Source organism: Drosophila kikkawai, chromosome 2L (assembly GCF_030179895.1).
Source record: "Drosophila kikkawai strain 14028-0561.14 chromosome 2L, DkikHiC1v2, whole genome shotgun sequence".
Lineage (NCBI taxonomy): Eukaryota > Metazoa > Arthropoda > Insecta > Diptera > Drosophilidae > Drosophila > Drosophila kikkawai.
This window is the reverse complement of record NC_091728.1, coordinates 22,305,377-22,331,342: the sequence shown is the minus strand read 5'-3', so window position 1 is coordinate 22,331,342 and position 25,966 is coordinate 22,305,377. Positions and strand designations below refer to the sequence as shown.

At 43.6% G+C, this 25,966-nt stretch overlaps 4 protein-coding genes across 9 annotated transcripts; 1 reads left to right on the top strand and 3 right to left on the bottom strand.

Annotated features, from left to right (window-relative positions):
* The first annotated feature begins 553 nt into the window (after positions 1-553).
* On the top strand, positions 554-25,872 carry Mondo (MLX interacting protein mondo). Of its 5 annotated transcripts, none has more exons than XM_017161016.3 (12): positions 554-686; positions 1,750-2,416; positions 5,382-5,488; positions 9,318-9,391; positions 11,648-11,764; positions 22,607-22,736; positions 22,796-22,882; positions 22,948-24,393; positions 24,450-25,038; positions 25,106-25,229; positions 25,297-25,426; positions 25,492-25,872. In XM_017161016.3, exons 2-12 carry the CDS (start codon positions 1,944-1,946, stop codon positions 25,623-25,625), a joined length of 3,411 nt encoding a protein of 1,136 aa, XP_017016505.1. In that variant the 5' UTR covers positions 554-686; positions 1,750-1,943; the 3' UTR covers positions 25,626-25,872. The 5 variants fall into 5 exon arrangements, with proteins under 5 accessions (XP_017016505.1, XP_017016506.1, XP_070145158.1 ...); XM_017161017.3 differs by having other exon boundaries at positions 628-752; XM_070289057.1 differs by lacking the exon at positions 554-686 and adding an exon at positions 706-972.
* Positions 11,758-16,731, bottom strand: Gr39a (Gustatory receptor 39a). Of its 2 annotated transcripts, none has more exons than XM_017161019.3 (4): positions 15,823-16,731; positions 12,098-12,160; positions 11,918-12,007; positions 11,758-11,863 (listed from the first exon to the last, which is right to left on the bottom strand). In XM_017161019.3, exons 1-4 carry the CDS (start codon positions 16,729-16,731, stop codon positions 11,777-11,779), a joined length of 1,149 nt encoding a protein of 382 aa, XP_017016508.1. In that variant the 3' UTR covers positions 11,758-11,776. The 2 variants fall into 2 exon arrangements, with proteins under 2 accessions (XP_017016508.1, XP_017016509.1); XM_017161020.3 differs by lacking the exon at positions 15,823-16,731 and adding an exon at positions 12,267-13,244.
* Positions 13,489-14,411, bottom strand: LOC108070520 (gustatory and pheromone receptor 39a-like). The gene is given in 2 exon segments (XM_017161021.2): positions 13,489-14,324; positions 14,327-14,411. Coding segments are annotated over 2 exon segments (921 nt in total).
* On the bottom strand, positions 16,764-17,972 carry LOC138927938 (gustatory and pheromone receptor 39a-like). Its single transcript, XM_070283447.1, has 2 exons — positions 17,100-17,972; positions 16,764-16,820 (listed from the first exon to the last, which is right to left on the bottom strand). Exons 1-2 carry the CDS (start codon positions 17,970-17,972, stop codon positions 16,764-16,766), a joined length of 930 nt encoding a protein of 309 aa, XP_070139548.1.
* Positions 25,873-25,966: the final 94 nt, after the last annotated feature.

Genomic DNA, 25,966 nt, shown 5'->3' with positions numbered 1-25,966 from the left:
AAAAAAAATCGACAAAATTGCATTTTTTTGAGCGGTACAACTGTATATAACCCCTTAACTAATTACGTTCTAAGTTTTCAACCCAGTTTAGAAACCAGCTAAAAAAGCTAAAAAACCAGCTGAAAAAGCCAAATTCCAACGGGAAATAGCTAAGAAAAAAGCTGATTTTGATTGCTAGTGCTGGAAAAACGTCGATATTCCGTTATATATCGTGGTTTTGAACAGGCGATACATCGATTTCACTTCACCTGAGGGGCTTCTTCTTTCTCTGTGGAGGTCGAAGATTGTTTCAACAGATACGAATTTACTCCATTTACAAATAAAAGCCTCATTGTTTAATGGCCAAGCCAAAAAACATCGATAGTCCAAAACCAAAATCGATGTTCCTGAAAAAATATTAAACATCGATAGTATCGATAGTGCTCCAATGTTTTGCCAGCACCAATTTTTAATATTTTTAGTTTTGACCTAATAGGATAATTATTCAACTAAAGTAATCACTTAGTTTAAGTAATATTTAGATATTTATTATTTAATATCGCTCTCATTTCAGTGCTCACCACTCACAACTGCGCCAATTGTCGGCCATTTTTAGGCACTCTTCGGTGTTTATCTGCGCCTGCCGATACCTTGACAACCCTGGTGGGAGGGCTCGCTCCTCGCATTAACTTAATATGTGTTAAAGTGTAATTAAACTACGTAGCAGCTTAGTGGGTGCGCGTGTGTGCGTCGTCGATGCGTCTCAGTGCCGAGTGCGTTGTGGGTGTGCGGGAGCAAACTCCTCGGTTTCCATTTTCTCGGGGGCAGCTGCAGTTGCGCCCCAAACGCTGCGTGCGCGTGTGTGTGTGGGCACAGAAAATAGGCAATAGAAATACGGAGGCGGAGTCCCAGAGGTCAAAAGTGCAAACGCAGACCTGGCTCCCGGAAAGCGGAAACTGAAGTTTGGAGCAGCCAAGGTCGAAGCAGGGAATTGTTAGCTCAAGTTCCTGGTTTGTTTTGCTTTTCCCCAGAAAGCCAACCAGAGGCACCTTTGTTTGGACCCCTGCATGGGTGTGTGCGTGTGCCTCTGCCAGCGCGCTCGCTCTTCCTCGCATTCCTTCATTCCCGTGCTGATAAGCAAAGGGGGAGCGTAAAAGAGAGAGAGAGCTCGCGTCAGCTGTTCATTGTTTTGGTTGTGTGCGGCGCGCACAGGTTTCGCCCGCTTTCCAGCTCGGTTCTTGGATCAGTTCCGTTTGTGGAATGGAATGGAACCGCTCGTTCTTTTCGCACTCCTCCGCCGTTCTCTTCCGCCTTCCACCGCTTGCCACAAGCCGATCCGCGCGTGCTCTCGAGCGTTTTGTCGATCGCCCAGCAATTGAGTTTCCATTATCAGCAATTTCCCGCGCGGCAAGAAGAAGCGCGGCTACTGACGTCTCGCTCTCTGACGTCCACGTCCCCGTCCCTCTCCGGCGCTCCTACGCGCGCGATTAATATTGTTATTATTGTGTGCTTCGTTGTGACGCAGTTAACGGTAAAAGCGGGGCGTGTTGTTGGCCGGAAAAGCCGCCAAGTGGACGCACGGGCGACCAGGTGTAGGGATCGCGAACAGCTAGGAAAACGCAAGGTGTCGAGATCAAATCAACGATTGATTCGTTAAAGAACCGAGCCAATTAGCAATTTAATTAGTGGCCAGCAGCTCGCTTCAGTGTATTATTAATAAATGTGCTAATGTCCAGTAAATCACGATAAATATTTTCGTACCAATCTCAGCTCTATCAGCTACCATTTGACCCGCGAGCCGCTTTCGGAGCGATGGAAAATCCCCAGCCAGTCGGAAAAAGGGCCAGTGCCAGCAGTTAATTGCCAGAGAGACATTAAAAAACCATTAAATGTGCCCCGTCACGACCAATAAAAGCCAAGAGTGAAGTATTTGCATAGACATCCCCTCGAATTCCCCCCCAAAAATGATGCTGAACAAATACGAGAGCTATCAACGCACAAGCCAGATGTTTCCCCACCAGCAGCAGCAGTCACTTCCGCAGCAGCAACAGCTGATCCCGCAGCAACCCATCTTCCCGCACCTGCAATATGGAGCCGGAGGATCTGGAGCGGCAGCAGCCGCCGCTGCCGAGTCGGAGCGGGAATCCATACACTCCGGCCAGTTTATGGTGTCGCACTTCGAGGCCGAAGAGGCGCAGGACGACCTCGAGGATGACGGTGAGGTGAAGATGCTCGATCCCGAGGATCCCAGTCTGGACAAGGCGGGCGAGCCGGCAAACACCTGCCGCGACGTCCAGCTGTACGTGCCACAGACGGTGGCCCACTTCAACCGTATGGACCAGGAGTGCGATGAGAGCAGCATGGGCCTAATCACCTCCCATCTGGAGATCGAGACCTCGTTGACCAAGCTGTTCAAGTGCATGAACCTTGCCTACAGGTGAGTCTGCTGCTACACGTGCCCGCTGAAGAAAACGACAGAAATGTAGTTTCCCGCTCGTTCACGCATTCCGCGCGTGATAGCCGCCAAAAAAACTGGCCAACGAAAATCCAGCAACCAAAAAGCTGGGACCGCTTCGGTCGCATAATCGCGGCACATGTTGCGACGCGACGTCGCTGCTCGGGTTACTTTGGACCCAAAACTTCGCCTTAATCGCTCGTCCACCTTCCTCCCGGCCCTCCTCTTTTCGGGGCGGTGCTTCTCCCGTTTCTGCAAACGCCAGCGCAATCATCGCGAAAATAATACCAGAGTAATGGACACACAGCGATATCAGAATGATTCCGGGCCACATTTACCTGAGCATATTTATTTACCTGGCATAGCCAATTGAGTGCATTGAGGGCGCCGAATAAAATGCCAAATATTTGTTTTTAATTCTTTGTATTTAATTGAGTTTTTATTCTCTTTTTGTTTAGTTTTCTAGCATAAATTAATTTTGAAAAGATTTTGTACAGTAAAATGAAATTAAAAAGTATAATTTTAAAATTGGACAGTGTTATTAAAGAATATAAAACTTACCATTCTTTATAATATATCAAAATAGGTTAACAATTTTTATTAAATAACTTTAAAATTTTTAATTTAAATATTTTTTAAAGAATTAACTGGATTAAATTTAATATTATGAAATGGTTTCAAAAATTCTAATTAATTTAGGATCAGATAATGCCAGACAATGATCAAACTAGTATTACTAAAAAGAAAATTATTGAAAATATTTAGAAATTTTTAAAGGAATTTGAAAACCTTATTTCCAACTTCAAGATTCTGGGAGAATAAATTGGGAGTTTTATCGACTAGGTAAAGAGCACCTATGCATTCCCTTCTATGCTTCTCAAAAACTTTTTTGATCACTATTTAAATCCCCATAAATAGTTTAAAGATAGAAAACTTCTAGATCTCTCACTAGCAAATATTTATAACGACACTAAATAAAATATTTAAAGTAAAGATGTTTTTATTATATAATATTGTACTCCATTTTTAAAATTCATAAAAGACAAAAATAAAATTCAGTTTGCAAACCCAGTAAGTACGTCACTAGATTTCTACGTGCTGAAGTTATTGTTCTATTGTTGTTTTTGGTATTTCGAGTCTACCATATTTGGTTCATTGAGCGGTTTAGTCATCGCCAAACATCGTACGAGACGCTTTCGTCTGTTCGATCTATTTTTAAAGCATGTAGCCGGTACTTTCTGGTCCGCCTTCCGATTTCAGCTTCTTTAGCTGCTAATTCGTCTGCCTGGCCAGCGGTGTAGCGATTTTTATGGGACCCTTTGGCCTTATCAGTCAGCCGCTTATCAGCGTCAGCATTTGTACAGGACTTTTATTCAGGTCTGTTTTGTTTTATTTCGCTAATTGTTGTTATTGTTGTTGATTTTGCTAAACAAACTGCGCGGTGGGGTAATATTCAGCTATTAGATAATGCGCAAATAGCGCGGCAAAAGCAGTCGTGGGTTGAAAGAACAGTTATTAAACCTGAACGGGCCCCCACAACACGTCAGATAAGTTAAGTGCAAACTAAAAGGTGTTGCTGAAAGCGTCTAGATTACAGAGCCATTGAAGGGATGTATAGTAAGCGATTTAGTTGGGGTAAAAGTGAAATCAAGCTACAGATTCTATTAACAAAATCATCTTGGCGCCTCCTTCCCCAAATTCAGGGAATTCTCTTACCAACAACCTGTTTAAGTCAGCGAAAAAAATTTCTTGCTTGCAATATTATGAAAAACAAGTTCATTTAGTATTAGAAAGCTTTGTTTAAACCGATTTTGGAATGCTCTTTCCAGAACACGTAAGATTTTTTATTTGTTTAATTCTAAAACAAATTTTAATTATTAAACTTTATATTTTATATATTCGAAATAGTTGTTAGCTTCTTCGTGTAAAAAGCATCTAATAAACTTAATAAATTCCCTATTTAATACCTGATTAGTTCCCTAACAATGTGTCTGGTCTACAACTTTGATAACTTGTTTTTCGAGCCAGACAAAATCCAAAATTTACAATTCCATTAACCCGAATACAAATGCAAGGCATTTAAAATGTAGACATTTTTTTGAGATTTATGCCTTTAGTGGGCCAGACTGAGGGTGACCATTCGGTGATGTGAAATGTGGTGACGCAGCCTCGGAATTATCATCTCTCCCATAGAATTCGGCACATTTGCGGGGAGAGAGAAAACTGGATTTGTGCCAATGCCTTGTGTTGTATTATATCATGGTCAATACAGGAAGTTAATCATAGCCCAGCGGCAACGTCACTAGATAGAGTGGTATCGGAATGGAGAAGGGAGGGACCACCACCTCCACATGGGAATGCGGGTTAACTGCTCGAGAGTGCCCCTCGAGTGCTGCTCGGTTGTGCAATTCCAGTGCTCCCTCCCGTGGTGGCAACTGACAGCTATTTACCTGGTGTTTGCTTAATAATTTCTACTGAATCATCAGCTATGATAATAGCACAAACAATAACAATGGTAAATCAACAAAGAAAACAACAACCACATATCAGGTATCTGGCTGGTTGTTTATTAGCGGCATTCTCATCGCGATATGTAGCCCCTAATTGTTTTTGGCCAAGTGCAATCCCATTGGTAATCCTCTGGGCTGGGAATACTTGATTGGGAAAGCAGGATTATGACAGTTGTTATATATTGGCGTGCACACAGATGTGCACAAACAGGCTGATTTCCCAGAGATAGCGCCTCTGTTGGGGTTAGGGGTCTTTTTATTTTTAGACCACAATCTGCGCACTGTTTACATATTTATAAATAAATCGATTAATTTATTGTAAACTGATACGTTTGACAGATTGACCGATATCATAGTAGATATAGTCGGGGAGAAGATTTGTTTCCTTGTTTGCCTTTATATTTCTATTATTTATAATCTACCTTTCTTCATTTTAGCCAAAAACTCACCTCCCCCAAATGGAATCATTTCAAAGGTGTGCGACTGCGTTGGAAGGACAAAATCCGTCTCAACAACGTCATCTGGCGCTGCTGGCATATGCAATGTGAGTGATATTTTTAGCTAGTGAAGCAATTCTCTTGAGTGGGAAATGAATTTCTGCGGGTTTCGAAATTAAGTAATAAATAAGCGCTTGCATTTTAATAGCTGAGTATGTGCAATGCAATTTTATTGTTTTTGCAATCGAAATTTATTTGAGCACAGATTTGACTTAATTTATTTGTTTTTATAGTTTTTGAGGTAAAATGTTGAGGTCTTGATTATTATATATTTTAGTAAACATAGAGATAAAAGTTGTTTACTTATATTATTAAATCCCAATTTTTTTTGTCTTAAAATTAGGGACAATTATCTGTGGATATATTTGTGAAGGTTATTTAAAATCTGTTTTTTTTTCTTAGTCGAATTGTAAATAGTTAGAGCTCTTAAAAGAAAATATATTTCTTCAATGTTTTAAATTAAAACATTTTGTAAAATCAATTTTAAATCACAATTAGTACCCAAAAGTATATAATATAAAGGATAAAAGTTAAATATCTTTAGGATAAGGCACTCTGACATTGGGGATTACCTGATATATTTCTTCCAAATTGGCTTGCCACACTAGTATTTCTTGTTTATATTTATATTCCCTTATATTGCTTAAAAATAATCATTGATATTGTCATTTGTTATTGATTTTATCTTTAGAAAATGTTGAGTCTCGAATTGAACTTCAACAAAAGAGGAAGTATTCTGTTCAGAAATCTTGTTTAGTCTATTTCCCAATCTATGCAAATAAAGGTGGCAGTATTATTAAAAAGTTTTTAAAAAACGTAATTGAATTACATTAAAATTTGACAAGATGTCACCACCAATATCTAATCAACAAGTGCCAATAATTTGTTTTCCATTGTAAACAATCTGATAGGATGACCCCTTCTCCCACAACTTAGTTAAGCCACTTGAGGCGGGACTTGGCAGAAGTTTTCCACGTGTTGTTATTTTTGTTGGCATTGGTTCAGCGATTGACCGCGATCGGCATTGGTAAAATATTCCAAACCAAATTATAGTCCACTTTAATGTTTATTTCCTTGAGAAGCACGGCACGTGCAAAAGCCCCAGCTAGCAAACACAATGTAGAGCGGATAGGTGAGCGAATCGCAGAGCGGGAGCGATAGGAATAAGCTTTAAAAGCACAGCGACGGAGAAGGCAATGTTGACAAGCTATCTGCCCTCTCCTGCTCACGCCAAAGCCGAGCAGTGACCGCTGGTGCTGTTGCTGCTGCTGGAGCGGTAAGCCCTGAGAGAGTTGTCAACTGGTTTGTGGCAGATGCTCACACATCGAGGAGATGGATCTCCCCTGCTAAACAGAGGGATGTCCGGATGACCGGCGTTGCCAGGCGGGCATCGCTAGCTCCTACGCTTTGCTGCCCTCTTTTCTCCTCGACTCGTCTTTGTTATCAGGGCCGAGCGTCCCTTATCAGAGTCTAGGCTCTCTTCGGCGATTGTCATTTCATTTGAATTTCATTGGATTTGTTTTTGGGCCTCTACAACTACCGTCTAATTAAGAGTCGGGAACATATGATTCCCTAGTTGTTGCCAATGCGTACGTTATAGTAGCTCGTCTAGACGGACCCGGAGTTTTCCCGTGGTCTGGATCGCGGAGCAGATGTCGCGGCCAGTCTGAAGTGTTCCATTGATTAGCACCTAGCCACTGTCGAAGTCAAGACAAAGGAGACGTAATTCAGAAAGAACCTCGGGGCAGAAACGCGCACATTTTGGATGTCTGCTGTCCGTTCGCTACCTCTGCTGCTGCTGCTGCTGATATTATTTTCAAAAATTTTCCGTTACATCATCAGAACGGCAGCGGCAGCGCTGCTTTACAAGCCATCGCGTCGAGCGATTATCTCTGTGCTCTAATAGATGTCGGCGACAACGGAGGGAAATGGAAAATTTCATGTTTATTTATAAGGAACAACCACAAACATTTTATTTTATTCTCTGCAATTATTCTCTGCAATTGTCTAGCTACCAAAGGGTAGTTTATTTGACTATTTCAAATCGGGTATACTTGAAATTTAAACTTTAGTTCTCCCACATTTTATGCAGATTAAATTTATTTCGGGATTAAGGCTTGCTTTAAAATAATATTAATTTGTATACCTCATACTTTGTATAGTACATTTGTTATTGCTGCTTGAAAACAAGGAAGGAAAGCCAAAGTTAACCTTAAGAAAATGTCTAAAAGGGGAAAACAAAAGCATTCCTAAGAAATGTGTATATTTTCCTTATACAGAAGGAATGTATACATTTTGTAAATTTCAAATCAGTTTTCCATATGCCCTTTCAAATTTCAATTGCTTGTCTATTTTTCATAAATTCTTTTTAAATTAAAAAAAAAAAATGTGGATCTAAATGACTTATCATCACGCCCACGCAGAATCTTGGGCTTTTCTGGGTTTTGTTTGCCAAAATGAATCTGCTATCTTTATAAAGTTTAGTTAATATCTCAGAAACCGCACGTTTGGACACGTCAAACTAAACGCAGACAACACAAATGGTTTTGGAAATTCCCAGGCTGGCTACCTTTTTATCAATTCATAACTGTCTGTGGAAAAATTTGGCCGTTTATTATGGGTGTCTCTCTAAAAATAAATCTACATAATTTTTTTCATTGTTAGCCAGAAAATTATTAAACGAAAAAATTCCCTGTAGTTCTCTAAAAAAGCATTAAAATGATTTTTAGAATACATAAAAATTAATCTTTTGGGAAAAATATAGGATTATAGCATTAAATCAAAAATTGTTCATAACTAAGTCAAAAAAACTTTAAATTCAATTGGGAAATCTTTTCTATGTTAGTTTTTAATAGGCTTATAAATCTGCTTACAGAATTTAAAAACTAAAGAAATAAACATTTCTGCATATTTTTGACAATTTTAATGATGTAACCTCTATCAAATTTTGAAAAAATTATAAAAAATAGTTTTATTTAGTTAATGCTTATCAAGAATATATATGGAAATTGTTGCTTCGTTAAATAAAATCATAATAACCTTCCAGAAAACCGAAAAAAGTTAAATTCTTTAAGTAGATTTTATCCATATTTTTATAAATATTTTTTTTTCACAAATCAAAGCTTAAAAATAGCATAAAAAAGTTTAAAAAGCATTAAATTCAATTCGGATAGCGGTTCTATGTTTATATTTCCTAGACTAACAAATCTGCATACTAAATTTAATTGTTTAAGAAATCTAAATTTTTTGACATTTAAAAAAAATTGTAACCCCTTATCAAATTTAAAAAAAAAATTCGGGGAAAATAGATTTTTTCCTGACATGTCGAAAAAACGTTCCTGTTAATTCTAATCAATGATAAATATGGTGTATGAGGATGGAAATGCCTTTGCAATCTTCTAACTAGAATTATAATAACCTGCAAGGGCATATAAATATATAGAAATTTTATTGATTTTATTGTTTAATAAATAAAAAAGAAAGCAACCAAATTATTCCCCCAAATATCGTTACCTTTTACAAAGCAGAAACACCCATAGTAAGAACGTAAGGCCAGGTACTTTTGTAAACAGATTAGAGTGCCTTCCAGGTTCAGTCTCAGCGCGATGTTTTATATTTATTTATATGGCTATTTGTGAACAGGATTTAATTGATGTTTGCATTGTTAAGTTGGCTGCTACGTCAGAATTCTGCCAGTAACCCGTTGGGGAGAGCCAGTGGCTCTGCCACACGTGTTCCTGGCAGCTTTTGTCATCTCTGGGGGAACTCTCTTTCTCTATCTATGAACCTCTCCATAGAATCTTATCACTTTAGTTGCTTTTTTTTGTGGAGTGTTCTCCCTACTAAACTGTGTTTGTGTGTTTTCCATTTTTGCAGTCATACAAAAGCGCAGAACCCCGGTGTGTCAATTCGCATCGCCGCTGGACGTTGACATACATAGTAATCCTCAAGTAAGTATCAACTGCCAAGTGAACGTAGTGCTAAATAAGTGGGAAATGTGTTCAGTAAGTCAGGTAATCGATTAGACATTAACGAAATAAAGAAAAAACACATTACGCAAATACAAGTTGTTAGGTGAATGTGCTTAAAAAACTAAAAAAAATCTCCTACAAATAAATTGAAACGTTTAGAAGAAGGTGAGTCATAAGCTTTTTGCGTTAAGCAATTATAGCCGTTTAATAGTTCGTAAGAAATTTATCTATAAGCTTGGCTTTAATAAGGTTAATTTTTTCTAGAATTCATATTTTGTATGAATTTATTCTCTAAACTAAATCACTATTAAGCAACTAGCACAAGCAAAAGTGATACATTTGAATAGACATCTAGAAACCTAACCAATTTTCAAGACTCAAAAGATTGTACATTAAGCATTACCTGAATTTTTTATTCAAGTACAGAGAACTAGTCTTAGTCATAAGTTTAAAATTCTTAAACTTTCGAAATCGCATCGTACCATCCGCGCTCGTGGCCGATCATAAACCCAAAGTGCCTGCGAAATTTGGCACACGCCTCGAGCGGTTGACGGGAATCTCCTCATTTAGTTATCACCAAACACTCAACTAGCCACGACCCACCGCCACCGCGTTCCTGGTGGGTGGTTGCACCCAGCTGTAGAGGAAGACATCACTCGATCGCTACGTGATCGTCGCGCGATTGTCGTGCGCCATTGACTGTCAGAGGGAGATATGGAATGGACCCCATGGGTTAGTCGTGGTGTGGTCCCACCATCCCCAATCACCAGTACCCAGTACCCATCCCCGGACCCTCGCCGGCAGCACGTGATAAGAGCGGCGAGGCTTTTGGCGGTTATATTTTTAGCCTATCATTAACCTATCGGCGGGGCACTTTTATTTATAGACTGAGATTCAATTTAAGTACCATAATGTATAATCGTTATACACTTATCGTTTGGCCACTTTCGCTGAAATCTATATAACCTTTTTTTTGTTATTTCTGCTACCTTTTGAGTTGTTTTCCCCAGATGCCTATGTGCGACCTTGTGCGTCGCTTTCTTTTATAGATTGCACTTGGTTCAAAAGAAGCGATTGAATAATATAAAAACATAAACTATTATGCCTTGAAATCTTTGATGACTAAGTGTAGCGACTCTTATTACAGTTCTGAATAATTCTGGGTTAACTCAAAGTAATCCCACTTGGAAATTTCATTTCATCAATTTATAGTGAAGTGCCATGAATTTGAAAGCTAAGTAAACAACTCATGTTGGAGAAGGGCAATTTTATAAAACTTTAGTGGGAAATCCAAAACAAAAATCCATGAAAGCTTTTGGTTATACTTAAAAATTTATTGATATAACGTCAGGATGACGAATTAGTAAATAAAATTATGAATGTAAAAGTTTGATTGGAACTATATATTTATAAAATTCTTAATTCTCGTAGACTTGCAAGCTAGTATCTAGAAAGTGGATATATATACTTACTAAAGTGATTTAAATATATATAGAATTTAACTCTGGTAATGAAGTAATTGCATTTTTTGTATTATTCAACATTTAATAGTTAGGATAAGGTTTTCCTTTCTTTCTTTGTACAAGTGTTCGGGCCTCTCACCTCTAAAAAGTTATCTTCTAATGAGCTTATCACCGTACATTCCACTGCCCGAGATTTAGCACTGGAGGCAGAGCCTCGCGAGGGTCGAACACACCCATTTTATAGCTTGCAATTGGATGTGATTTAAACAACAACATAATGTTAAACAACCCCAAAGTCTCCCCTTTTCTCCGACCGCCTTATCGTGGAGCTCAACTTGACTCTGTACCCAGTAAAAGATGTATCTTATCAAGTTTACAGGCTGTTTTCACTCAGCCAAGTTAGCAGAAATGAACGGAATGAGGGGTGGTATTATAGTTAAAATTTATATTAAGAGGTCTTCCTGGCTATATCGAGTTTGACTTGAAATCAGTTTGGGCGAAGCGCAAATCAGAATAGGTGGTGAAATGTGCAAGGTAGAGATCGCTTCCCGGGTACGGAAAACGGGAACGTTACCTCTCCCCATTTGGTTATCTCGGCGGGAATGTAGATTACGCTTAATCATAATTAAGTTAGTACATATAGTATATATTTGCTTTTGATTAGGAAATTAACAAGGTTTCGGCGGGTACACGGTACACACAAGCTCCGCTTCCATCTCCTCACTTATCTCTCGCTGCCCTGTCTCTCTCTCTTTCCATGTACCCCACACAGACCGTAGTACTCGAGGGCAAGTACTGGAAACGTCATTCAGCCGTGATCAAGGCTGAGTACAGAAAATGGCGCAAAAACTATAGATCGAAGGCGACGGGCTGCTTAACCTACGACTCGGTGAGTTCATAATCAAAATTTGCTAATAGCCTTGGTGGTGTTTTCCATTTCCTTGAACTGCACCAGTATCACCATGTACGTGAAGATGGCGGTAAAAAGCTGGAGGGGGGATATATTTTAAATTATTGAGTTTTATATAAATATTATATGTACCTTAAACAAGGTGCTTTTATCCAAAGCGAAAAATCCGTAGGCCGTCAAAATGGGCTGCTGTCGAAGGTTTTTCAGTAGGAATTTCTCAATCTAGGAGGGGAAATTGTAAATAGAGAGTATAAATCAGCATTACAAAATTAAAATTTAACTGATTTAATGTAAAGTTGTGATTCTTCTTACCATTCGATCCAAACCAGTGCCCGTTCTCGGTACTTTGGCCAATATCTTTGCGGTTTTATTAGCCTGCAAAATAGAATATTTCGAAAGGGATATAAAAGAATTGCGATTTCCAACTAAAACACCAAAAGTTGTGCCTTCAACTTCAACCACTTCCCAAAAACCCACTCACTTCCACCGTTATGCCATTCGTGCGCAGCATAAGCACCAGCATGATCATCCAGGGCGTGTCCCAAGTAGAGGATATCAGGACCATGGCCAGATACTCGCCCGAGTCGAACTTGCCCTCCATGACAGTGCTGATCAGGTAGAATGGCCCTGATGGCGCCATCAGTAGCACCAAGGCCACAATGGGAAGCATTAGCTGGCCAAAGCAGTCGCTCAGCTCGCCTTCGCACAAGGCCAGGATCTGCTGTCTGCCCCAGAGACCGGGTGCCAGGTCGCCCTGACCAAGAAGCCGATTGTAATGGACCAGACCGGCGGCCATGATCTGCTTGAGGCAGACAAAGAACACCAGCAGCAGACAGATCACCAGAAAGGTGTAGATGTAAACAACCAGGCAGAAGGCCAGCGGAAGGGCGGCCAGACCGGCACGACTGTAACCGTTAAAGTAGTTGCCAAAGCAAACGACGGAGAGCACCCCATAGAGGATCAAATTGTGCAGGAACTGGCGGTCTCTGCTGCTGGCCACACACCGTCGATTGAGGCGCAGCAGGAGCTGCACCAGCTCCCTGTGCCTGTGCCGGCGCACATAGAGAATCACGTATAGAAAGAAGAGCACCAGGCACGTGCTCCGGAATATGACAGTCTCGTAGAAGTTGCCTGTCCGGTTGTAGATGCCGATGTGAAACCGCTCCGGGTTCAAGTGGGCGAAGGTGAAGCAGCCCGTAGTTGCGACCAGGATCACGACCAGGTATGTCCGGGCATAGCGCTCGCACGAGGGCGTGGCCACCAGCTGGCAATGCCCCGAGTCGAAGTGCCAGCACATCATGCCCAGAAGGTTCAGCAGACGGAGGTACAGGCGCAGGTCACGGCACACCGTGGACATGCTTCTACGGTTGAGGGACCGCTGCGAACTAACCAATCAACCGGATGGGTATCCAATTTCATTGTTGATTCATCGGATAGCGAAATGTCAATATTTGCCCGGTAATTGATTGGATTTCGCTGTTGATGTACGACTTTATTAAATTAAGCCTTCCTTGTCGCGCTACTTTCACAAAAAAAGGATATGCCCCAAGGGATTTAAGGATTCCTATATGTAATATATTTCTACTCCTGTTAATTAATATTTTTGAACTTTTTCTCGATGCTATTTTATGTTAAACCTATTTTACCGAGTCTCGAAAAATTTTCAAAAAATAATATAAGGACCGTTACCACTTATTTTACTATTAAATCTGATTACTCACCTCCTTTTGGACATTGGTGGTGCCCATTGCCAGCACCAGCAATATCACCCAAGGCAGGCTCCAAAAGGTGGCCGTTATAGACATGAAAACAAAACGCCATGTTGTCCGGAAGCGGCCTTCAAAAATGGTGGATATCAGATAGAAGGGTCCCGAGGGCGTTATAAGAAGTACGAAGCCAGTTATGGGCAGCAACAGCATGCCGAAGCTGTGGTTAATCTCCACTTGGCACACCCACAGCAACTGGTTATATTCGCAAAAGTTTTCATGGAATTTCCGGCTCTCCCTCCAGCCTGACTTTAGGTTATCCATGAGCAATCTGTTGTAGTGCCTCAAACTCGAGTGGAGGATGCGCTGGAAGCAGGCAAAGAGGACAACCAACTGGCCCAGGCTGAGGTAGGAGAAACCGTACTGAAGGAGATAAACAGGAATGGTGTACCAGACCACGCCAGACACCCAGTAGCCGTGGGCGTAGTTTAGCATGCAGATCGCAAGCAAAGCCAGATGAAGGATGTAGGGAGAGCCAAAGTTGGAGACTCCATTGCCCCTCCGACACATCTGGTTCAAGCGCATCATCGACTGCAGCAGCTTGGCGAAGCGACAACGTCGAACGTAGAGCTGGATGTACACCAGCAGAGTGGCCAGGGCACAGGAACGGATATTGACCAGCGCATAGCAGTTTCCCGTCTTGTTGTGCTTGCCCATGGTGAAGTGATGTGGATAGCAGCAGCTGTAGATGATCACGCTGCAGGTAAACCCTATGACACCCGCCATGAACCAGCGGGCTCGGCGCTCTTCGGAAACTTCTATTCGCACCAAACCCCAAAGTCGATGCCAAACCGCAGGACTCCTAGCCACTGGAGGGTTCGAAGATGTACCCGCAACTCCCCGAAAGCGTTGTGCGTCATTCAGATTCCGTCAATCAACTAATAACCTAATGTCGGAGGACAGGCTTTAAGTGGTTTGCTTTGTAAACATTATATCTACCCGATTACACCTCTCAAGGGACCTTGAAAACTAAGCCAACGCGTCATTATTTGCCCCCATTAGGTGATGACAGGGAGCAGTGGGAGGGGGCAAAGGCTCACCTCTTTTCCCACCTCATCGGTCCGCAGCGTCATCAGGATGGCCACAAAATAGGGCAGGTTCCAGAGGAGCGTGACGAACAGGGCATGCCAAAGGTACTCCATGCCCACGTTGCGGGCGTCCAGCTCAAAGACGATGGTTATCAGGAAGAACGGAGCAGCTGGTGCTGAAAAGAGCAGGTACGCCATAATGACCACCAGCACAAGTCCGAAGTCAGAGTTCAACCTCTGGCGGCAAACCCAGAGCAGTCGACTCCGTTGTCTTAGACGCAGGATGCACGGTGTTCCTGACAAGTTCCTGCTCAAGCTCATCGCTTCTGTCAGATCATCATTGTATATTCGCAATAAGCTGGCCAAGATCCGGACCAGGCAGTAGTGCAAGGCGACCACTAGGCCGAGCAGCATGTAGCTATAGGTAGCAAAGGTGGTCAGCAGGGCTGTTCTCCACCACTCGAGCTCGGCGTGCCGAAAGGCCTTGCTGCACACAACTCCGGTAAGTAGGACTTGGCTGGCGAACAAGGCATAGATCCGGACAAACTCTGTGGCATGTCTGTGCCCCAGATCCAAGCGGCTGTGGCAGAGAAGCAGGGCGATTAGCGACATAAATCGTCTGCGCCGCACATAAAAGTACAGATGAATGAGAGACACCGTCAGGCAGGCCAGGCCGTAATTGCCCACGAAGTAAGTGTTGCCCACTTGACCGTACATGGGCAATTTGTACTCTCCGGACAGGAGAACCACATGACCCAGGGCTGCCAGTGCCAGGCACTGCGAGCAGAGCAGTCCTACGAACGCAAAAGTGTCATCCTTCCTGGATGCGTGCGTTTTGTAACCGCTGCTGGACTCGTGCGTGAAGCATAGCAAACCGAAGCACTTGAGGGTAAACAAGTAAACGCGCAGCTCGCCACCGAGGGACATGGCGCCATACCGCGAACTGAAAGCTGAAACCAAAAATGCTGGCTCCTTACGCCCCAGTGAATAATCGATTTAGATTTTAGTTTAGATTCAGATACGGGAAACGAAAACAATGCCTTTCGAGGGGAATGGAAGTCCTAAAGATGACACTACTAGGAAAACTTGAACATATTTCAATGATGTAAAAGACATTCAAGAAAAGTTAAATCCCAAAAGAAGCTGGCCTAGATTTCTATCAAGAATAATAGGAGAAGTACGTGAAAGACTTATAGAGGATATTCCAAATTCCGTACCCTCGCCAAAAGCTCTTTATACATACCTGAACGGCCACGCGATTGCTCATGAAACCGGCGGCACAGGTCAGCAAGGTGGGCGAGAGCCACACAATGTTTGTCAGCAGCTTCAAGCCGATCGGCTTGTTGGTTTGAATCACCATGGTCAGGTAAATCACGCCGGTGACGTCCAGCGAGGCGAACATCCAGGACAACCAGGCAATGAATCCATACACGAGACTGATCTCCACGTTGCATAAAATCACAAGGCGATCGTGCAACTCCAGGCATCCGCGCATGCGTAGAAGATTGTCGCTGGCTCGCTTAGGATCCCCGGACTGCTCGACAATGGCCGTGATCTGGGACTGGTTCCAGCTGAGGATGCGGCGCACAATATGAACCATACAAAAGTAGGTGCCCATGGTAAAGCTAGTGACCAGATAGCGCAGCGGAAACCCAAGCGAGGTGAACACAAAGAGACGCGACGCCTCCGACAGCCACTCAAACACGCATGTCTTGATGAAGTTGGCCATGTAAACCAGATTGGTGGCAATGATCAGCCAGAGCAGGCGCCTGGGCAGCACCAGCTTGAGGTGGCCCAAATGCTTCCGGCGACACAGTTCTATTTGCCGAACGATGCGCAGGTGAGGTGCCTGCAACCAGATGAGCCAGGCGTTCTGCACTACAAGAATGCCCAGGGCCAGGACCATTACGAGTCGATCGAAATGGTTGCCAGTCTTGGTTAGCTCCCTCTTGAAGCACTTGCGCCAATAGATTACCATGACCGCCATGCAGCCCACCAAATAGGCCTGAATGGCAAAGTGCACCACATAGCAGATGGCACTGCGCCGCAAGAGGTATTTTTTCTTCGAGGGATTGTAGTCGATGCAGAATATGCCCAAGTATCGGCAGAGGCGGTAATAGGCGCAGAGTTCCCCCTTCTGGAATTCGTCCATGGCGAATGCAGACTAGAGCAGGAATGGAATCACTACTTCTGGCAGCCGAACGGGTCTTTTATACCCTTGACCTTCTGGCCTTTAAGGGCCTGAAGGAAACGTTATAAAAATAAATACTCTCACTCCGGGGGTACATGCGTTTTAACATATGGATCTTATATCTTTTAGGGATTGAACTTTTAACTTGAAATTTAAATTATATAATTTTCTAATCCGCCTTACTTTGAGTCGAAAGTTCCCAATAAAAATGGTTCAATGCCTTATCCTTTATATGTGCTACAGAGTATCTACTAGTTTGGAGAGTTCTCTGCCCAAAATACTGTTGTTTTTATAACAAGTTCGGTCAAGTGTTACTTCCCGCCACTCACCTGATTAAGTACGTCATTGGCGGCTAGGGGAAGGATGAGATAGAAGAGCATCGGCCAAAGCCAGGCGAGGATGAACAACAGCTCCTTGAACGTCCGAAAAATCGACAAGCTACTGAGGTAGAATATCAGGACACACTGCATGACCTGGTACATGAAGAGAAAGACCAGTACTCCACCGTAGACCTCGACCACGTCCCTCTGGCCCAGCAGCAGGATCTCATCGTGCACTTTCAGGCTGAGGGCTACATCCTCACTTGAAATGGTGGCGGCAGTCAACACCATCCTTTTCAGTTGATCCGCCTGGACACGCAGTGACGTCCGCAAAATCCACACCACACCGCTATAGCAGGTGATTTGGAAGTTAGCCAAGATACAGCGTAGGGCGAAACCCAGCAGAGTCAGCACGTGGCTGAGCTCCATGTTCGTAAGCCAAGTCTTGGTCGCAAAATGAGCCATCATAATCACATACAAGAAGCACACAACCAGCCAGATGCGGTAGAACCAGCGTGGGTGTGGCAGTGCCTCCGGTTCCACCTGCAAACGGCTCACCACGTGAGAAAGTCTATGCAGAAGGGCCACCTGCGATTGCTGCTGGGCACGGAACCAAAGATTGGCCAGCAGCTGGGAAATCGATGTGGCTATTATAACTGCATTGTCAAATATCATCCCGGTCTTGGTCTGGGTGTCCAAGTAGAAGAGGGACTCGGCCAGAGCCGCCACTAAAGCGGACACGAAGATGACCACGACTATGGCTTGGGTGGCGTACGAAATCCAGGTCCCATGGAGCCCGTGCAGCCCATTGGAGAAGTCCAAGTCAGTGAGACCCAAGTAGCGTTGATAGTGCAGGAAAGCCAGAAGCCTCTTCTGATTCATTCTAACTATACGTGCTTGTGGCTATATTTCACTCGAGTAACTGACTCATCGAACAGGGGGAATTCAATTAAACTAATTGTTGGGTAGTGCTCTGTAGCTCTATCTATCTATCTATTGTTTTTGGTTAATGAGGAAGTCCTTCTAATCATCAGAACTTATATATATCCAGAATAACGCAATATTTTTCTAAAGGGTTAAATGATATTCGGATAACTAGTTCAATTTACTTATAAATAATTAAACTTTCACTTTATTCACCTCCTCTCCTGGGCCATTATACACTAGTGGAATTAAAGCATATAAGCAACAACAGATCAACGAAATCCAGTGAAATATAACGGGATAGTAGTCGTTAAATTTATAGCGAGCGAAATAGCAAATCAGTGTCGCTTCCAAAATGTCCTGAATCATGTACATACAGAGTAGCAATCCGAAAACCCTACTCAAGTCTACTTCGCAGATATGTATCATCTCATTTTGGATCGATAAATATTGATATAATGTTTCTCTTTGACTCTTTGGGTCAGAAGTTCTCTGTAAAGCCTTTTCCATTTGTTGGCGAATAGCGGCCATAATGTGCACTATGCGATGGGCTAAGGCCATATAAAATGTTTTCATAAAGCAGGACGAACCCTTGTAAAGCACATAAGCTATATCATTGACCAGAAAGCTGAAGTTGTGTATGGGCATATAAAGGGCTTCTACATAAAAAAAGCGTATCACAATAAGGCCAGTCCACACTAGCCAGGACAACAACATCCAAGATGGCACCTCTACGAGCCCAAAATCGTTGGACAGGTTTAGAACACGCATGAGGCTGCTCGTCAGGCTTTGTTGCATTGCAAATACCAGAACGTATTGGAATATCAAGAAAGTGGACTCAAAAAACCGAACAAGCCTCAAGATGTAGACATCCGTAAAACTATCGAAGACTCTCCATTCCGTCTTCAAGTCTAGAAAAGCCGTGCAAAGACAACAGAAAAATATTAACGGCAGCAAGAACTTGACAAAAGAACAAATCCCGTTAGAGCTCAAGTCGAACTGCTTTTGATTTTCATTCCAACGAATTTTCACAAACGTCGTGCATCGTAGGATCACTATAAGACCGGGTAACGTTGTCCGCATTGCAAAGCCTTCCACTTGAAACTATTTTAATGTCTGTCGAAAGGAAAGACTGCAAGGAAACGAAGTTTCGCCTTGAAGGAGAATCCATTAGGGATTGAGCGACAGCTTGGCTGATTGTGTCACAACGACATTATACATTATAAAATTAAAACTTTGTAATGGCTAAACCCAGAGGTAAACATTGTGAATTCCTACAAGAAATTATTTTAAAGTATTGTACTTAATTACAAGTCCCTCCTGACTAAGGGGTTTCGGAAATAATAATCACAGTCGCACTTCTACTTACCTGTATAAGAGGATTATTGTACCCCAATGGTATCGAAGCGTAAAGTAACGATAAGATAAGCGAAATGTAGGAAAATGGTATCATGTTATGGAATTCTTTACCGGTGGTCCAAAGAAAGTAAGACATTAGAGTGGATTCCAAAATATCCTGTATCATGTACAAGCAGAGTGGCAATCCATACAACTTGCTCAAGTCCTGTTCGCAGAGCCTCAGTATCTCATTTTGGATCTTTAAATTATGACTGACAAGTAGTCTTGTATCTAATGCATCAGGTGTTTCTAGGGCATTTTCAATTTGTTGGCGATTAGCGTCCATTATTTTAATTATTCGATGTCCAAAAACCATATACAGAGTTTTTATAAAGCACGTTGATACCTTATAGAAAATGTAAACTGCATCTTTGATTAGCACGTGTAATCTGATTTGTGGAAGCATATTTAACCTCCAATAAACGATGCGAAAAAGAATAAATCCACAGGAAAATATCCAGCCAAAAATCATCCAAAATGGAACGTCAGAAAGTTCAAAATTGTTTGAGATTTTCTGCACTCGAATCAAACTGTTGAGCAAAGTTTGCTGCATTGAAAATATCCAGTAAAGCTGCCAAATCAGGATTGTGGACTCCACCACCCGAAGCATCCTCACATAGAAAAAATCCGTAAAGCTATGAAAGGCTCCCAACTTCATTATCCAGCCGGCAAAAGCGGCGTAGAAATTATATAAAAATATCAATTCCATTAAAAACTGAAGAAGCCAAAAGATCCTGCTGCATCTTAAGACGAACTCCTTGAGATGGTCGTCCCAGCGGATGTTCGTGAGGGCCAAGTACCGAAGAATGACCACTAGGCTAGGAAGCGTAATCCGCATGGTAAAGAATGCAACCCGCAACTGTTTTTTTAATTTTTTAGTAAATTGCTTTTTCGCTTTAGAAAACGAAAAAGATAATCCAATAGTGATGAGCGACAGCTTGGCTGATGCATCGGTAGTCCGTCATTAAGCAATTAAGTGCTTACAATTACTACACTTACAGAAATTCTAATGTTAGAATTCTCAAGAAATATATGTAAATCTTCCATAATCCAAATTCCAACAACCAATCAATAAATGCCTTGTAAAGTCTTATAAAATATATAAATCCCACCTTAAACTAAACAACTCAAGAGACCTTACTCACAAGTTTAAGACTAAGTTAAGCCTTTCTTAAATATTCTTTAACTTATTTATAACAAAATTAAGCAGATATTACCTACCTCTTTCTGGTAGCTATTGACTCCCATGTGTATCCAAGTGTAGAAGCAAATTATCACAAGTGAAATGAAGAACAAGGTTAGCTCCAATGACCCGAATTTCTCATTCCAAATGTAGAATGATAATAATGGTACTTCCAAAGTATCGTGGATCATGTAAAGGTACAAAAGGAATCCGAAAATTGAACTCAAACAGTGTTCGCCAAGAGAAAGTACCTCGTCGTAAATTCGTACATGCTGGCTGACCATTTTTCTAATGGCACTCGTGTCGCGGGTTTGCAAAGCACTCTCCAGATTACAGCCACTTTTGGATAAGATTTGCTCTAGGCAGTGTCCCAGATACATGTACAGGGTTTTCACGAAATATGAGGACATTTTGTAAAAGATAAATGAAGCCTGACCTAAGACATTAAAAAAGGTCGAGTGCAATTTTAGCCTCCACACAATAAAGCGTAAGACGAAAATCAGGCAGGTTGCGGTCCAGCAACAGATCATCCATTGAGGTACAAACGGAATCCCAGAGGTCTGCTCGGAGAGAGCCTGTATTTGGATGAAATGGTTGGCCTGGGAGTGCTGCGTGGCAAACATCCAGACAAATTGCAGGGCGACCAAAACAAACTCCGTCATCTTAACAATGTAAAAGCAGTACTTATTAAGACTTGTATCAAAATCCTGAAACTCGATATTCCAATTTACGACGAGTCGAAATATGTTCCATAGACACACGCCCAGCAGGAAGACCTGCACCAGATAGAAACGCCAGCTTTGATTCAAGCTAAACAGCTTCAATCGTTTGTCCCATCGGATGTTCGTGAGAACTAATACCCGGAGGACTAAGACCAGGTCGAAAAGGGTTAACTGCATTGCGCCGTAATTTACTCTAGACTAAGAAGGACACGCTCCAAAGTAGTGCATTCCTAATCTTTATCAATTGGACTCATAGCAAGTCACTTACAAATTAATTATCGATTTTCTGTTGTTCAATACTTACGACATTGTTCAGTCTGTGGTTCCTAGAGGTCGGCAAGGCAGCATATATCACCAGGGGCACTATTATAATCACAGAAATTCCGATCATGAAGGCATCGTCGAACAATAGAGCGATAATGTAGCCAATGGATGCCGTCTCCAGGACAATGTACAGAAAGTGTAGGCACAATGGAACACTGAAGATGACGTTCATCTGCAGCTCGCATAACCGAAAGATATAATCGATGAGCTGCAGGCTTTGACCGAGTTCCCTTAGATCCCGATTACGCACAGATTTCTTCACTTTGAGGAGTTGTGCATCTAAAATTGCCTCTATTTGATGAACAGTCACCAGGAAAATGTTTACCAGGCAACTGAAGTAGATTTGTCTCAAACTAAAGGTGATTAGCGGTATCATTCGAAGGACATCGAATACACTTTGCGTTACCATATAAGTAATAGTAAAAAAGTTCAATATGAAATTTGAGCTTAGAAACACAAAGTTTATCCAATTGGGCGTTGTGTCTCGTAGTTGCTCAGTTTCCAGCAGCTCTAGGAGTTGGTTCAATAGCTGCAGCAAGCGATCCTGGTGCAGACGGAGCCAGGCGATCAGTAGGACAATGGACACGGGCTCCATGACTTCGGTTACGTGGGCATAGTGGTTCGCCATGCCAGTGTGGGTGAACTCGAATTTAAAGTTCCAGAAAATAATGTAGGATCCAGTGGCTAGAAGCAAGGCAACCTGGAGTGTCCAGAACAGAATGTGGGTGCTCCAGGTGGCTGGGCGCAGTCGGAGGCCGCCGCCGTTGCCCTCACTGACCTCGATGGCCGTGAGCCCCAAACGACGCTGGCACACTAGGACGTCGTGCAACGCGGACCGCATGACAGGGCTGACTGACTAAAAGCCACCAATAAATTCATATGTTCAGCGAAGCGCCGCTGGACTATCTCACCCACAAAATCAAGAGTGATAAAGTGCTACATTTATTCTCTTCTTTTTGTTGCAGAAAAGCGAGTTGGACTTTTTGGAATGGTCGCCGCTGAACGATAGGAACTTGATGCCAGACGACTGGACAACAGACACCTTGTTCTCGGCCATAAATGTTCCATTTCCTTTTCCCGATTCCAGGGAAATTGGTAGGTGTAATCCAGGCTGAGTTCAGTTGCCTTAACTGATGGTTTCTTTCCATGATTAGCACGCGGCGCGGGCATTGCTGACTTCATACAGCCCAGTTTGGGGCCCTTGCAACCGAATTTAGATGACATTGATCTTACCTTCTCAGGTGAGTAGTACCACAATGGGCTCTCCAAGGACTTTGATAACTTAATTCCCCTCGATCCTGCATAGACCTAATCCCCACCACACGCTTGCCACCCGTTCCGGAGGAGGGAACCGATGCCGAGATGCTCAAGAACGACGACTACTGCTTGCCGGCCATTGTGGGTGCTCCGCACACGCTCTACTGCAACGACAGCATCATGGATATGGTCAACAGCAGCAGCGGTGGCGGTGGTGGCGGTAGCGTCGACGCCAACATGATGGAGCTCAACACGCCGATCAATAACATGGCCTACAGTGAAATGGAGCAGCGCTTCTCAGTAGCGAGACAGCAGCAGCAGCAGCAATCTGCCAACGATTCCCAGCTCATCGGAGAACCCAGCTCAATGTCCGGGCGGATGCACGGAGGCAAGCACTTTGGGGCCATCGCCGCCAGCGACAACAACATCAGCAACAGGTGTGTGATCAATGGCCGTGTGGCCAAGAGCACCCAGCGTCCATTCCGGCGGGAGCCGCACAACTACGACAAGGCCCAGCCGACGCTGCACCAGACTAACCTCTACCAGCAAATGCTGGCCGAGCAACAGAAGAACCAACAGCAGCAGCAGCAGCAACATCTTGGCGGGGGCGTACTTCTGCAGACGGCTGCCTTTCAGGCTCCTCAGCAGCAGCAGCAACAGCAGCAACTCGCGCAACAGCAGCAGCAACAACACTTTCCCACACAGCAGACCAACGCCTTCAACAACCAGCAGAGCTTCCTGGGCAGCTACACGGACAACTACCAGCAGCAGCAGCATCAGCAGCAGCTGAGCGTGAAAGTGGAGCCCCTGCAGGCCGATGTGCTGTCTTTGCTGAGCGATGGTGGTGGCTACAACTCCATCGGCTATAAGCCCTATCCGCAGTTTAAGAAGTCCGCCTCGACTGGAACGTTTCTCAATGTGCCTCGCCTGCCGCAGCAGCAGCAGCAGCAGGGTTACCTGCAACAAGAGCAGCCGCAAATGCAGCAGTCGCTTCCTCTGGGTCTGACCACCCAGCAACTTCTACAGCTGACACGCCAACAACAGGCAGTCAACACTCAGCAACAGCAACAGCAGCAGCACCCGACGACAGTGGCCAGTTTGCTGCAGCAGCACCAACAGCAGCAGCAACAGCAGCAGCAGCAGGCCGCTGTCAGCACATCCACTTGGGTGTCACCCAACACCGTTTTGCCCAAAGAAATCCATCGGTCCAATAGCTTGCCTCTGAACGTGTCTCTCAACAAGTTGCCCGATGGAAGGCAGCAGCTCATCCACGAGCAGCCCTTTGCCGTGCCCAAGTACCATGCTAAGGGCAAGTCACGCGTTCGCAGCAACTCGATGCACCAGCAACACTCGTCGGTGGTGGCAGCCGCCGGGGCAGGCGGCTCTCCCTTGAGCGCTCAGAGCTGCAGCAACCTGCTGGTCACGCAGCAGCAGATGCAGCAGGCCACCAGCGATCCCATGCTGAACAGCACCCTGGCCCAGCTCCTGACTTCGAGTGAGTGGAGCTTGAAAGCCTAAGAGTTCGCTGGTTAAAGTATATTTTTGTTACAGATTCCCGTCTGCAGACAGCCGTGGCAAACAGTTCTCAGTCGAATCAGCCATCTTCCGCCAGTGCCATAGTCACCTCGAGCAACAGCAACGTGTATGCTGCAGTCACATCGCCGCTATCGGTGCCCACGCAGCCACACTCACCAAAGAAGTCCGCGTCATTGCCCATGGCCATCATCAGTCCTGCTTTACACAGTCCCCCCGGACACGGTTTTGGGCCATCCTCCACGACAGGCAACATTGGCAGCAGCAGCTGCCTGAGTCTATCGCCGGACTCGCCGTTCCACGAGTCGCAGGACTCGCCGCTCTCGCCCTCGGCCAGCCTCAACAAGTATCAGCCGAGGGATACCCAGCGGCGAGCCGGTCACATCCATGCCGAGCAGAAGCGACGCTATAACATCAAGAATGGTTTTGACACGCTGCACGCGCTCATCCCGCAGCTGCAGCAAAACCCCAACGCCAAGCTGAGCAAGGCGGCCATGCTGCAGAAGGGAGCGGACCACATAAAGCAGCTGCGACAGGAGCGCAATGTGCTCAAGGACAAGATTGAGTCGCTGCGCATGGAGCGGGACGAGCTGAACAACTCGCTGACGTAGGCTATATATCCTTGATTCTTGTAGGTTTCTTTATTCTAAATGAATCTCTACTCTTACCAAAAGGCACCTGCACTCCATTCTGCCGGCAAATGGAGCCCCAGTCACGAGGCAGGGCACGGAGCACGTTCGCCAGCTATACGAGATCTTTGTGCGTTACAATACCATGAACGACTGGAAGTTTTGGATTGTAAGTGCTAAATATAAATATTATATATCAATTTGGTAAATATCACAAAATATTCTTAACATTTCAGTTGGGTTTAATTTTGGAACCACTGCTTGCCTCGTACACGTCGACCGTGTCAAGTGCCAGTCTGGATGAGCTGCGTCGGACGGCCTTCCTTTGGGTAGATCAGCACTGTTCTCTCATCGATCTACGACCCGGTAAGTGGCTCAAGTTTTCTTCAGCCATAGAAATCCTCAATCTAATTAAACCCCATTCATTGCAGCTGTTACGAATAAATTAAAGTACCTATCCATGCACACGGATATTGTGTCAGAGCCGCCTAGCACCTTGCAGGAGGAGGTGGCCAAGGCCCTGCAGAACTCAAGTGGCCAGCATCCTAACCTGCATAGCTCCTAACCGTTGATGATGCTGATGCTGCCCGTGATATGAATTTATTTAATTCAATCTATATATATATATATATTTTAAAATATATCCACATGAATTTGTTTTCGGCTTATGAATTGTACAAATCGCTAAGCAAGGCGGATTTTTATACAAGAGAAATGGATGGCAGCCGGCAATAGAGCAGCAAATAGTGCCTACAATCTTTGATTTAAGCGTAAAATAAAAGCAAACGATTTTACAAGTTTTTTGACCATAAGATGTGAATATTCTTTCAAGAGTTTCTTTGATTATTTTCTTAAATTTTATTGATGGAAAACTTTTTGAAGAGACCAAGAATAAAGACCACCTTT

What these genes read in the sequence shown, in the direction of transcription:
- Gr39a (XM_017161019.3), bottom strand. Translation starts at nt 16,731, where the DNA reads ATGGACGAATTCCAGAAGGGGGAACTCTGCGCCTATTACCGCCTCTGC. An exon ending in GCAATCGCGTGGCCGTTCAG is followed by an intron (nt 12,161 to 15,822) that starts GTATGTATAAAG and finishes TCTATTTTGCAG; the next exon opens with GCTAATAAAACCGCAAAGAT. An exon ending in GCACTGGTTTGGATCGAATG is followed by an intron (nt 12,008 to 12,097) that starts GTAAGAAGAATC and finishes TTCCCCTCCTAG; the next exon opens with ATTGAGAAATTCCTACTGAA.
- LOC138927938 (XM_070283447.1), bottom strand. Translation starts at nt 17,972, where the DNA reads ATGAATCAGAAGAGGCTTCTGGCTTTCCTGCACTATCAACGCTACTTG. An exon ending in CCAATGACGTACTTAATCAG is followed by an intron (nt 16,821 to 17,099) that starts GTGAGTGGCGGG and finishes CGTTTCCTTCAG; the next exon opens with GCCCTTAAAGGCCAGAAGGT.
- Mondo (XM_017161016.3), top strand. Translation starts at nt 1,944, where the DNA reads ATGATGCTGAACAAATACGAGAGCTATCAACGCACAAGCCAGATGTTT. An exon ending in GCTGCTTAACCTACGACTCG is followed by an intron (nt 11,765 to 22,606) that starts GTGAGTTCATAA and finishes TTTTTGTTGCAG; the next exon opens with AAAAGCGAGTTGGACTTTTT. An exon ending in TCTCATCGATCTACGACCCG is followed by an intron (nt 25,427 to 25,491) that starts GTAAGTGGCTCA and finishes CATTCATTGCAG; the next exon opens with CTGTTACGAATAAATTAAAG.